The sequence below is a fragment of the Dermacentor variabilis genome, chromosome 10 (assembly GCF_050947875.1).
Source record: "Dermacentor variabilis isolate Ectoservices chromosome 10, ASM5094787v1, whole genome shotgun sequence".
Lineage (NCBI taxonomy): Eukaryota > Metazoa > Arthropoda > Arachnida > Ixodida > Ixodidae > Dermacentor > Dermacentor variabilis.
In genome coordinates, this window is record NC_134577.1 from 19,176,812 (window position 1) to 19,190,352 (window position 13,541).

The window sequence follows — 13,541 nt, forward strand, 5'->3', positions numbered from 1 at the left end:
TCAGCCGAGGCTCTGGATTTCGGTGTACGGCCTACAGATTTCAGACAGCAGCTGCAGGTTCTAATCTCTTTTAACCGTGAGAGAATGGAGAAGTACAACGGGCACTTATGTCTTTCGAGTGAATTCGGAGAGGCTGTCCAGCATTGAAAGGTTGTTTGGTGAGAGAGACAAATGTAGTCAATTGTAACATCGTAACGCACGCTAAAGAACGAAAAATATAAATGCTCAGTGTGGCCATCATCCTAAAATTTAAGTGTTCTAACAAATTGCTCAGAGAACATGAACATACCAGAGTGTCAACTCAACGACATGCTTGCTGTCTCAGACCATAGTACATATTGTCGATACGTGCAAAATGAATTGTTCGTGAGGACAGAAAATAGCTCATGGTTACGAAGTCGTTTCACATGATTCTGCGTGGTGATGCGTGTGATTCAAGGCCAGTCAGAGAAAAAGTAGACCGCGGTTCTCCCAGCAAGCAAGATAAGATCGTTGAGCTCGACGTTCAGACGTCACAAGGCCTTCGTTCTGCTGACTGTCGATTGCGCCCAGCGTGCCCAACGAGAACGCGCTGGTCATTTCAACAGCATACCCGTGCTCATATGCCTTATGCTTCCGTCGTCATCAGTTCTTTCCTGTGAAACGAAGAAGCGCCTTTCACCCCCGTGTCGCTCTCTTCGTTATCGGGACAGACGAGACGGCGGTGACGACGTTTTCAGCCACACATGCGTCACTCGGAAAAGCAGGATTTCGTAATGGACCGCCGTGCCACACACACACGCACACGCACAAAAAAAAAAAGAAAAAAAAAACTAGCACACTTTACAAGACTACCATCGAATCACAGAACCGGCTTCGGTCTCTAGGAGTATCTCTAAAGTCGTGCTGGACAGGAAGCGACGCTCAAGCGCTGCCGTGCTTCGGCCAGAACTGGGCGTCAAATAGTCTGCCACATTCTGCGCGCGACGGCCGCACGTTCACCATCTCGTCGTCACCAGCTGCCGTGACGAGCCGCCTATCATCTTCAGGGTTCCGCCGCTGCTTCCTTCGCCGCGTTGCGGACCGTCTCACGGCCAAGGCTACTTAAGGGGGCTTGGGTGGCCGGGATCGACTTTTCGCTTTCTGGAGTACGAGACGGCCGAGCCCGTCATGAGGGTCCTCGTCGCGGTGGCGCTTCTGCTGACCGCGGAAGCTGTGGCTGGTGAGCGTCTCGTAATTTTTACCACTTTCTTTTTAACCTAGACACGCAGCGGCGGATAAGTAGTTCTTGCGTTCATGCTGCGGAGTTATAAGTAGCAAGATCACTTTAGAGCTTTCCTTTTTTTTTTTACAAGAGGAGGGGGTTTCTATCCGATGCTCTAGCACCTTGAATCAAGATGGAGCAAACAATGAGTTTGGCATGCGGAACTTTAGCTTTAAGAAACGGAAAGGTGAAAGCACAGGCATGCAGAACGAAGACTGCCATCCATTCTTCTTATATTTCCCATTTATCGCCAGCTAATTTCTTCTGAACACTGATATTTTTGTGGAAGCCATAATGTTGTGCTTACCTTAAATTAGGAAACTCTTGATAAAACTTCCTTAAGGTAATTATTTGGAAATGATAGGGGACAGTCAACTTCACGTTTACAGACGACCTGTAGGCTAGACTTTGGCCCGCAGTTCCAATACCAATACTCTTTTTAAGCGTAATATTCTGGGCTCTGAAAAATGATGCGTTACGTCGATGTTACATTATAATGGGCGTTTTTCAAAGAGATTAACCTAACCAGATATGCAAAAGCGGCAAACAGTTGGCTCTGCAATCCATCAAAATAGTTATAAGTTATGCATAAGTAAACGCACCGAATATTGACAAGACGCGATAAGTAACATTTATAGCAAATCTTCAAATTAGTGGAGAATGACATCTTGACTTTCGTAATGATGGAACATTGCGCACTTTTATCAAGCATCTTGGTTATTTTTTTAACAGCATCCATTATAGAACGAGCACGTGTGTTACACAAAGTTCAAGTCAACTCGGGAAACTGGCGCTCTCTGGAATGTCCGGAACCTCATACCTGACAAATTTAAACGTAATGCTTATATGGCCCTTAATAAAATCTACCCTACAGTATACTGCTTACTTCTACTGTGCATAATGACAACTGCTAATATCAACGGTTTAACCAATTCTTTTTTAAAGGCATCCATCAGAACTCTGTAACATCTCCGATAAAATTAAAGGAAGAAATTATCAACCCTAAAATTAAAACTGCTAGCGCTCAAAAAGGATTTATAAGTCAACGCTCACAACGCACACGTGTTAAAAAATTAGACAAAAATCGTGAGTTCGGAGCAACACCTTTCAGCAAACAAAACATTTAACTTCAGACCACTACACTGAATATACCAAATTCCACAGCTCTTTGGCAGCAATCGAAAATAAGCAAACAAATTGACAAGGTCTCCTCTGACTTCATTTAAAATGTGTTATGAAATAGAACTACATTGTTTAGATTGAATCTACCAATGACGATACCAACTCACCTCCTTAATCAGTATGATTCAACCCTCTCTTTTACCTGAACTAATATATTTAAGTACTCTTCTTTTTCTACGCAGCATTTATGACTGAAAACGCTTGGCTTTTTGACTCCTGTATTGACAAACTTGTACATCTTGTGTGTATGTGTATTGTTGATTGTTTTCTTTCGTAATAAATAAATACAAATAAATAAGTATGTATAGTTTGCACTTTGCATTTTACTGGAGTGAATTTTTGCATTGTTTATTTTTGACTGTGTTATTCCTTTTTTTTGAAGAGAGTTATTTCGGTTGCGTTCTGTGTTAAGAGTCATTGTACCTATTGTACTGTTATTGTGACTATCTTGTGTTACCTGATCTGCTGGCATTATGTCGCAGCCGCGGAGCACACAATATTTTGTACAGGGATCAGGACCCTAGTCAAGTGCCATGAGCGCGTTTAGTCCCGAACCTTTTGGGGTTCTTAGGACGCAGGAAAATCGAGCATTGTTGTAAATAATAAAAAAAATAAACAATATGAATTTATTGCATTAATTTGCAAGAATATAAACAAAAAGAAGTTCGAGCGTATGTCGCAGAGCTCGGTGCAGTGAAGCGCTTGAAGTGAGATTTGCGCCACCCCGTCTCCAGCCGTAGATATAAAAAGAAAGTTGGCCAATTTCAGCTACTCTGGAAATTTTGCTGTTTTCCGGATTTTCTTGCTAAATAAATGCATAAAGCAGCTCCGCATTTTTTTGAGTTAACTTACAAGACACGAGTTGAACATCTGTCACAAGATATTTTTCAGCTTCGTTACTTTAGCTAAAATGGCCCCACAAAGTCATTTAGAAAATTGAGTTTTCGACCGTTGCTTGAGTCACAAGAGATGACGTCGTCAAAATATTGCCTCACAGGGTTCGAGAACGGAAAGGAATACGTGTACAACTATGAAGGAAAGATTCAAACGATAAACTTGGAACAGCCACAACATTCCAACGGACTCGCATTCCGTAGTAAGATAGCCTTGCAGCCTAAAGGTGATCTCACATTCTTCAAGGTAAGAGAGTTTCTTTTTTTCTTTTCCAGAAAGTGGGCTATTGCAATTTCGTGGTCTGAGACGACTACTTCGGCATAATGTACATGGGCAAACACTGTTCACCAAAATTCCAAATTTTAATATCCCTGACTGCGCAGCTTGGTCCAATCATCGCAGTAGTGCCATACTACGAGCTAGGCGGTGAAAAGCGAAACGAAATTCTCAGGAACGCAAGCAACGTATAATCTTTCGTTATACTCCAACCATCTTTACTAGAAGTTTAAAGCCTGATAATAATTATTTCAGAGATATTGAAATATTTATAGAATACTTGAAGACTTAAAGTACTCTAAGGTTCTTTCTAGGCAATCTGCAAACATCACAGAAGCAAAAAAAATTGACACAGAGCTCTGAATTACTTTCGAGGGTAATCTTTCACAATTCTGTTTATCTTCCTCAACACTCAAGCGCAAATTATACGATCTCCACATCATTTCTTTATCCCTTCCGTACGACTACTACGTGATACGACTACTACTACTACGGAGTTTTCCAGTAGACACGGCTGAAAGAGAAAGTTTAAGGTGTCGTCCAGCATCATTCTGTGTTGAAAATGAATTCTAACAAACTACTGTACACATCCGAATCACGCGCTCTGCTGATGAAGCGCTCGGGGTTTTTTAAATCCTTTTTTTGTATGTGAACATGGCTCTTCCAGGTCTCGGACTTCGTGGTCGACTTGTTCCACGGTCAAACGATCAACCTGAAGACGCACACCTTCAACTTTCAACCCCACGAACAGCTGACCAACTACCTAGAAAGGCCCTTCGCTGCTGCATTCAAGGAAGGCCGGGTAAGGCACGTCATGCCCATTCGTTCAGAGATATACAATTATCCCCACTGCTGAGTAAAACTATCTTTTCGACGGAAATACAGTATTAACCGGGAGCTGATGTAACTCTTCCGCCTATTCTAGCTATCTCAAACGACACGTTGTTCTCAAGGTGGAAACAGTAGACTATTTCTATAGTCACATCTGAGCTTGGTGTCCGATGTGCTATTGCAGGCCTGTGGGTTGATACAAAGCGAACAGAGTATCGTTGTGCCTAATTAAAAAGCTTTAATAGTATGACCTTATGTTTCGTCACTCTTGTGGTGTGCTAACAGATTTTCTTCAGGCCTTACAGATTGTGAAGCATGAATTGAAGACCGACGCTATGTGGCCATAATATATCCTGCGCCCAAAAAGAATGAAGAATCGTTAACAATCAATAAAAAGCTATTTAAATCACATCACTCTATGTCCACCGCGTCATAGCAGTACTCCAACGTCGGGGACCAGGCATTGTCTTTAGTGTGGTTTAGCGAACCTGCCCTTCAATAAAAAAAATATCAAGAGGCTATGCTTACGATACTTTTAATGTGCAAAAACTAGCGTACTTGTGAAGTATGCTATTCGCATACAAAAATCTCAAAACCAGAAACAGGGCGTGCACGATAATGAGAAACCGACATGCTATAAACGTTGTTCATTGAGTTGCTCCTTTAATATGCGCAGTTAGAGCACGCTGAACTGGGTAAGGATGAGCCTCTCTGGTCTCACAACATCAAGAAAGCCATCATTAGCCTGTTCCAGCTGGATCTGTCGAAACGGAGCCAGATCAACCCACTAGGCAACGAGTTCGTCGTGACCGAGGTACGTGTGCTAAAATATTTCAAAATACGCGCTCACTATAACAGGTCTATGCCAGCGGAATCCTTCTCCTTCTACTGTATTAAAGTACAGCATCAAGGAACTCCATACCGAGCGACCTTGCTCACGTTAGCTGGATAGAGAGAGATAGCAAAGAGAGGAAATGCAGGGAGGTCAACCAGACGACCGTCCAGTTTGCTACCCTCCACTGGGGGTGAGTGAAAGGGGAATAGAAAGAAGGAAAGTAAAAGTAATAGATGAGTGTGTGCAGTGAAGCACCGTGACACTGGATGCGGGACATAATCTAATAATAATAATAATTGGGGTTTTACGTGCCAAAACCACTTTCTGATTATGAGGCACGCCGTAGTGGAGGACTCCGGAAATTTTGACCACCTGGGGTTCTTTAACGTGCACCGAAATCTAAGCACACGGGTGTTTTCGCATTTCGCCCCCATCGAAATGCGGCCGCCGTGGCCGGGATTCGATCCCGCGACCTCGTGCTCAGCAGCCCAACACCATAGCCACTGAGCAACCACGGCGGGTGGGACATAATCTCAATGACCTCACAAGGTCAGTGAGGTTCCTACAGGGCAAACGCAAATATGGGTCACAATGACAAGCATTTGAGCTACGCAGGAAGGGATTGAGCTCAATGGCATTTGAAGGGACGTTGATATTGTCCTTCGTAGTAGGCACCGTATCTTTCTTTAACGCAGCACGATTTCATGCTCATGGATGGGCAGTATATTTTAGGATGCTTTGTTAAAAAAAAAAGTCCTACTATGTTGTCTAGTAAATGTTACCTAAAAGTCCTCATTCAAGAAAGAAAGGACTGTCAGGAACTAAGGAAAAAAAAAGCAGCGGACACTGTTGTCATCTTACTCACCGTTTCTCTCAACGATAGCCCCTCGTCGCCATGTTAAAGATATGCGACGAATAAGCTTGAGCGGCTGCAGGTAGCTATGAGTTTCCCACGGGCGTGAGGAATTAGCCTCGGAGTCTACCAAATCGACGAACTCGATGAACACTTGCGCCTGATTTTACCGTGACAGGATGGTCTTCACGGTCAATGTCCGACGACCTACGTCGTGTCGGAAGAAGACGAAGGCCTGGAGGTGACAAAGATAAAGGACATAGAAAAGTGCAGCCACCAGGCCTACCACTTTACGGGAACGCTCAAAGGACGACCGTGCACCAGCTGCAAGTCACAGAGATGGGTAAGGACGCCAATCCACGATTTCTGTAGTATGAGAAACCAGATTAACACTGGTAAAAAATCTCGAAATCCGTGATAAATTTCTCGCATGAGTAGGAATGACGAGGGTTGTGAAGCAGAAATTGAGTAATGTTAAAGAAAAAAAATTGTTTTCAATGAACGATTGTAGGTGGTGCGTAAATTTGAACCAGAAATGTGAACACACTATCTAGCTGTTGAGGCGATATGACGTATTGAATGGGAAACTGAGTTTTTATTTTGTATTGTCTATGTGGTAAATAGGGCTTCGGGTTCATCAAATCCGAAAACAGGATATTGTATTTTGGTACGAGTGGCCTGAATGGAGAATGTACTGTTGACTAAAGCGGCAGTGCTGACTGCACTAATCACTGTTGTTGGCCAATATTCTCTACTCAACATATTTATAAATTTCCTTCCGTCATTTCATGCACGCTGCTTTCTTTCCTTCCATGAATCCGCGAATCGCCATTCCTACCATGTATTTGTGCTACATATTGATTTCCTTCTTGCTGTTGCAAAAGAAAACTCCCGAAACCTGCTCTAGAAAACTGTTTGCCTGCCTTTTTCTCTTTCTGAGCCATGCACTGTTAAACCACATTCGTATACAGCCCACTAAAACGAATTCAAAAAAATGCTTTTCTCTTTTGCTTCCTTCCTTTTTCCTCATCATTTTGCAGATTTAGTCATCCACTTCAAAAATAGCCTGACAGTGCGCCTGAGAGCACCCCTTTAACGCCCAGCACATTTAAACAGCTTTCCGTCGCCTCCCCGTAGAGCCTGAGTTGTCGTCTAATATTCAAACCATCTGGAGCATGTTGTTGTCCCAGTTGGTCTGATCCAGCAAAAGGCACATCAGAATAACTTAGTTGAGTGACAGGCGTTTCTAACACAAAGTTTGTTCCAAAGTCGTTTTATGGGCCATTTCTCGTTCAAGTAGGGTGGAACATTTTCGACACAACGATCTGAGCTAATTCGCCATGTGGCTTCGCAGTTGCCTCTCACGATGACGTCAGAGGTGAAGTACCGCTTGAAGGGCACGAGAGAACATTACGTCATCGGCTGCGCGTGCGGAAGTTCTGACCAAGTGCTCGCACCCTACGGAGACGGCAAAAAGTTCCACGTGCAAGTCAAGTAAGAATGACCAGTGGTGGCCAAAAATATCAAATGTTTTTAAATGTTTTGTAACGTTTCAAGGGTATTCGAGATACGAACGTGAATACTGATCGAAGTATTGACTTGTATGACAGTTCAAGCTCAAGTAGACGTTGATGCCGTAGCATTGTTAGCATTAGCGTTAACAATTGTGGTGGAAACGCAAGAAAGCCAATGATTGCGAGAAGGGTAAGTTGCTGTGTTGTAGATATGCTTCTGATTTCACCCCTGAGCATAGCTCTCCAAGTGGCATGTATGTAACACAAGAAAACAAACATGGCACACGAGAGAAGTGGTGCTTACAAGGAGCCCTATACTGTAAATCTATTCCAATGTGTTTTCACTACAATCTCCTGACGTCAAATTCACATACACGCCGACTCATGGCGTTGTGTAAACAGCCCAGTCAAACGCTCCCCTCGTTTATAGGAGGTCACTTTAGTTTGCTTTCAAAACGAATGATATGAACTATACATTGAACAGTTTTCGTTACCTAATTGGCTTACAAGAGGCGAGGAGCAAGCTCAAGTGGAGAGGGTTTCAGTGGGGCCAAGCCAGCGCAGTGAAAATAGATGACCAGATGAGGAGGATGGCGACGGTGTCTTTGATTGGTCCGCTTTATTTAGCTTGCGGTGGCTGGTCGAAAATCGCGACGACGTGCAACGGAAGGTTAACAATGCCACTAAAGTGGATCCTCAGAAAAGAAGAGTTGGCAGAGTGATGCATGCATGCCGAGAGGGCTTGATAACGTTTTACTGCCATGAAAGAAGTTTAGTATACGCAAATAAATACAAGCTCTCCGGCAAGTGCGAGTAGCCAGCGCCTGAGCGATCGGAGGGCAGCCATGTTAAATTCCGTTCGGAACGGGGCAGTCTCCGGTTCTTCAGAAAAAAAAATTGAGTTTTGTGCGGCATATTAATGCATCTTTATCGCGTAAACGCAAGTTTGACGCGGTGAATTTTCGCGGTTTGCTGATGTCGCGTGACAGACAGGCGAAGTGGGCGCAGCCCGAGAACCAATAGCACAGACCTAATGGCGAGAAGACGCCAAATCAGAAAAAAAAATACTTTTCTTTTACTCGGGCTATTCCTGCATAATCAGTGTATACACATCATATCAGATGGGGAACTATAGTGGTTTCCGTGACGTCGCGTGGCGGCCTGAAAATGTTTTGACCAATCGTGGAGGGCTGATTGAAGGATTGGAATAGAAAAGTTTCGAACAGCCTTACGTTATAGTTCACAAGACTGATACTTTTTGACCTGTATTTCAGGAGTTATACTTATGCACATGTGCTAGTGTAATCTGCTCTGACTAAAAGGCGGCATGTGAGTGTGGCATGTAATTAACTCGTGGTTAGGTTCGTCTGCATCAGAACAGCACCTGCATAAATCTTTTTATCACTTGGTCAGTCACCGATAGTAAAAAATCCTGGAATTAGCTTTAAATACTCATAGAATATAATGTTTCCGCGGGAAAGCGGCAATGATATCACGCTTCGGCACCTTGAAAGTAGTAAGTGTACCCTGCCCCAATAAAAAAAAAACTTTTTGACCAGACTTAGTGAGTCTTTTAAATAACGCCGGAGGCCCGAACAGGAATAAAGTCATGCAGATTCTTTCGGTAACATGTTGTAGAAGAGTTAGTGTCATTGTCTCAAACCTTCTTGAACATAGCGCACATTTCAGTGATTACTGTCATCGCCCTTTTCTATTCTTGTTTTACAGTCTTCCAAGTCAGAGACAAAGACCGAAAGCATAGAGAGAGAAAGGCTCTTTGACGAAAATTGGATAGGTTTAACTGGCGGAATACATGGCATGTTACTTCAGATGAATAAGATGACAAACGAAACGATACGCACCCGGCACATCGACCCAAAACATATGCGCACATGTGAAACTAGCTAAATTAGCGAGGGCAGTCGAGGGGCTTAATCTTTGGCTAGTCGCAAGCATACGAAATAAACAGACTTTGAAGCCAGAATGAACAGTAGGGAAGTTATTTTTTATGCTTAATTCAAATGTAAAAACAATAGGGTCAGCGGAAATGACAGCGCAGAAACGATAACTTGGCGTAGGCGGGAGCCAATAACTAATTGAAGGTTCTCATCGAGGCCTGGGGCTCGCCGAAAAGTTAAGGTGTCTTTGTGAAGCGCAGGACGCAAACGCTACACTGGTTTATCATAAAAGCAAGCCTGGCGGCAGAAGGCGTTGCATATGTTCAGTACGCCATATGTCAGCACCGGTAAAATGCACTGATCGCATACTTTCCTTTTCAATGATAATGGTAAGCTCCCAGTCAGGAGCTCACGATGCCTGCCGTATGCGATCCAACCCATTTTTATTCGTCTGTGAATTTCCTTCTCATGGTCAGTGTTTTCTGTGATTAGTTGACCTAGGTAAACGCAGTCCTTCACAGACTCTAAAGGCTGACTTGCGATCTTGAACTCTTGTCTCTTGCCCGGTTATTTATCATTATCTTTGTCTTTTGCATATTAATCTTCAGCCTCACTCTTACACTCTCCTTGTTCAGGTAAGAGTGTAAGAGACTTGGAGACTGACAAAGAAGCTTGAGAACAAGTTAAGGACCGCGCAAAAAGCGATGGAACGAAGAATGCTAGGCCTAACTTAAAGAGACAGAAAGAGAGCGGCTTGTATCAGAGAGCAAACGGGTATAGACGGTATTCTAATAGATATTAAGAGAACAAAATGGCGCTGGGCAGGTCATGTAATGCGCAGATTAGATAACCGTTGGACCATTAAGGTGACAGAATGGGTCCCAAGAGAAAGGAAGCGCAGTGGAGGACGGCAGAAGACTAGGTGGTGCGACCAAATTAGCAAATTTGCGCGTGCTAGTTGGAATCGGTTGGCGCAGGACAGGGGTAATTGGAGACCGCATGGAGAGACCTTCGTTCTGCAGTGGACATAAATAGCAAGATGATGATGATGATGATTATGATGATGATGATCTGTACAAACATTAAGGCGCGGTTCTCACGCCAGCACTACAAACGGCGATGTTACAATAGACTCAAGCCTTTGTATAAAGGCCGCATAGATGTCACAAACGAGTACATTCGCCTAAAGTCGTACCACGATGATCGATTCAGCAATAACCGCTGTGTTATTTTCGCAGCAACACGGCGACACTTGTGGAGGAACGAGGCAGTGCCGCGGAGATGTCGCTACCCGAGGTCGAAAGCCACCAGCGACTGTCGCACACTTTTCCCAAGGCAGAAGACGCCATCACGGGTTTCGAACTACAAGCACCGAACCACTACGTCCGAGATTTCGGACTGAGCGGAAGCAAAGAAACAGTAAGACCAGGATTACGATAATCAAGAAAAGTTAGAAATAATGAAGAAAAAATGAGGAAAATTAGCCACATTAGCGTTGTGCGCCCTGTCTTGATCAGCGCAAAAGTGGTATGCATTTTTTTTTCAGAAACAATCGATGATGACTGTCAATGTAATCTGGGAATAGCCCCTACGAACAAACGAGCGAACGAACGAATGAACGAACGAAAGAACTAACGAGCGAGCGAACTAATGTTCGTTTTCCTTGCCGAGTGCTCCAAAAAGATCACGCACGCCTGTATCCTCGTATCCCTCCTTTCCGCCGATTTCCGTCACTTGGTAACGCGAAAGCTCACGCACGACAGTGCCCTTTCCGCCGACACTTCACCGCAACTTGGTTGCGCTATAACATGGACCCTTTTCCTCGGCGCCTTTGTATCGCAAGTCCGACCAAAGACCATCAAGCACCGACTACCGAGCATCGATCTCTGGCAAGAACAAAAAACAGACGAAAAAGGCAAACAAAACTATCCCTAGCAAACAGTTAAAGAAAGGGGACATTATGTAGCCCCATGCATGCACGAGAAAGCACGTTGTGCCGTGCAAATATGTGGGTGGTACATCGGCCTGATTAGGTTTAGAAATATTTGCTTTCTTGACGTGGATTGATACGAGTTAAGAGGGGCGTGAAGGACAGAACACAGCGTGGCTAAGCGCTATGACTAATTCACAAAAGGGTGGGCCTCGTCTGACTCCAGTGTCATTTTTTGAGAAGAGTAGGCAGCAACGTTCATCAAGCAAAATAAATTTGCACTAGACACCACTCCTGTAGAAAGGCTTATTCCTAACAAAAATGGACATCCTCATAACATACTACCATATTAAGGAGTTATTGCGTGTAAGGTGTCGAACGGTCCATGAAAAATAATGTAGCGCCTTCGCTCATTCTATCCCCATAGAAAACGTAGCATCTCGATAAGAACAAACTGTTTCCTAATTGCCTTGCAAAGGAAGCAGGGACCTTGCCAAACTGTGCAAAAATTTATTTGTTTTTGCTCTGTAACGTATGTCTCAACAAGAACAACAACCTAGGTAACTACAAGCAATGTTAATACCTTATAAACCTGACCTAAGAAATACTTCCTCCGACGATCCTCTTGCCCTCTTTGTAACAGTTTATCGAGGGTCTGAAGAGGCTGGCAGCCATCGAGTACAGCGGAGAGGACTACAAGAACATGCGGGACAAGCCGAGTGCGGGCATGCTCTTCCTGCAGCTATTCTCAAACATGTTGACCTTGACATACGACGAGATATCCGACATCTACAACCAGCACATTCTCAACGCGCCCAATGGAGCAAAGAAGCACATCAGGTCTGTCTCTTCACTCAGTCAACATTTTGTGCTTTGTACAACCTTTGTACAATTGAAGAAACGTTAGTTACAAATGCCGTAGAAGCTAATGATCCTCTTAGTGTGCTTTTAATAACCGGAAGCCCTTCGCATGGAACCGCTCACCCAAGTACGCAGGGTCACATGTTATATGAACAATATGTGAAAAATAGTCGTTTTGTCATGCCAATCAATGAGGCGCATATCTTGGCGCTAAGGTGGTCCAAAAAAGTGCGAGGTTTAATGAGCACTTACTTCCATGGAAGGCACGCATTAAATATAAAAGAAAGCTTCTTACAAGGTTTCATGAACCCCCCAAAATTTTATGCAGATAAACAATTTCGGAAGCATCATATTTTATATACCATTGCCCGTGAAACTTATTTTGGTGCATATTATGTCTAGCGTTTTCGGGGCAGTTCTCCTTTAAGGTGGAAAAGCCGCAAATCATTGGCTTGTTTTTTTGTAAGTGGCTGGCTTCATCTATGTGGTAAATAAATGAATTTGATGAACTTACACCTTAAATAGTCAGGAGGAGTCACATTGAGCCAAACAAGCGGAAGCATTACCCGCGTGTTCCTGTAGAATGCACTCGCAATACAGATCCCGTTTCGAGGACGCCGCTAGTGTTGCCATGGTGCGCTGAAAATTGTGCAGCATTGAAATAAACATGACGTGGCAACTTTTGTATTTTTTTCTTAGACACGGAGTGTGTGTATATATATATATATATATATATATATATATATATATATATATATATATATATATATATATATATATATATATATTTATATATATCTGTGAGCGGAACCGTAATGTCTCACTTTGCTTGTTTTGTGCAAATAAACCACCAGTATTCTCTTTGCAGGAGCGCCTTCCTTGACCTTTTGGTGGCCGCTGGCAACAACCCGCACATTTCCTTCGCTCTCAAGCTCATCAACGCTGGCCAACTTAGCACGGATGAAGCCGACCGCTTGTTGCTTAAGTTTCCCAACAATCTCAAGGAGTTCAGTGTGGCTGTCGTCAGTGAGCTGGCCGTAAGCATGCTAACTACAAATCATGTAACGAAACTCACACACACACACACACACACACACACACACACACACACACACACACACACACACACACACACACACACACACACACACAAAAAAAAAAAAAAAAAAAAGAAACGCGCGCACGCACGCACGCACGCTATTGAGGGCATACAACTGACAGTCT

The 13,541-nt window shown here is 43.6% G+C and overlaps 1 protein-coding gene across 1 annotated transcript in view; it reads left to right on the forward strand.

Moving 5' to 3' along the window:
* Positions 1-849: 849 nt before the first annotated feature.
* LOC142560060 (vitellogenin-6-like) overlaps positions 850-13,541 on the forward strand; it is a 38,308-nt gene continuing 25,616 nt past the window's right edge. Inside the window, exons 1-9 of the mRNA XM_075671837.1 lie at positions 850-1,201; positions 3,423-3,565; positions 4,263-4,397; positions 5,103-5,240; positions 6,293-6,457; positions 7,469-7,608; positions 10,765-10,945; positions 12,100-12,296; positions 13,186-13,354. Of these exons, the coding sequence (XP_075527952.1) occupies positions 1,150-1,201; positions 3,423-3,565; positions 4,263-4,397; positions 5,103-5,240; positions 6,293-6,457; positions 7,469-7,608; positions 10,765-10,945; positions 12,100-12,296; positions 13,186-13,354 (1,320 nt within the window). The 5' untranslated portion in view covers positions 850-1,149. The remainder of the gene's footprint in view (positions 1,202-3,422; positions 3,566-4,262; positions 4,398-5,102; positions 5,241-6,292; positions 6,458-7,468; positions 7,609-10,764; positions 10,946-12,099; positions 12,297-13,185; positions 13,355-13,541) is intronic.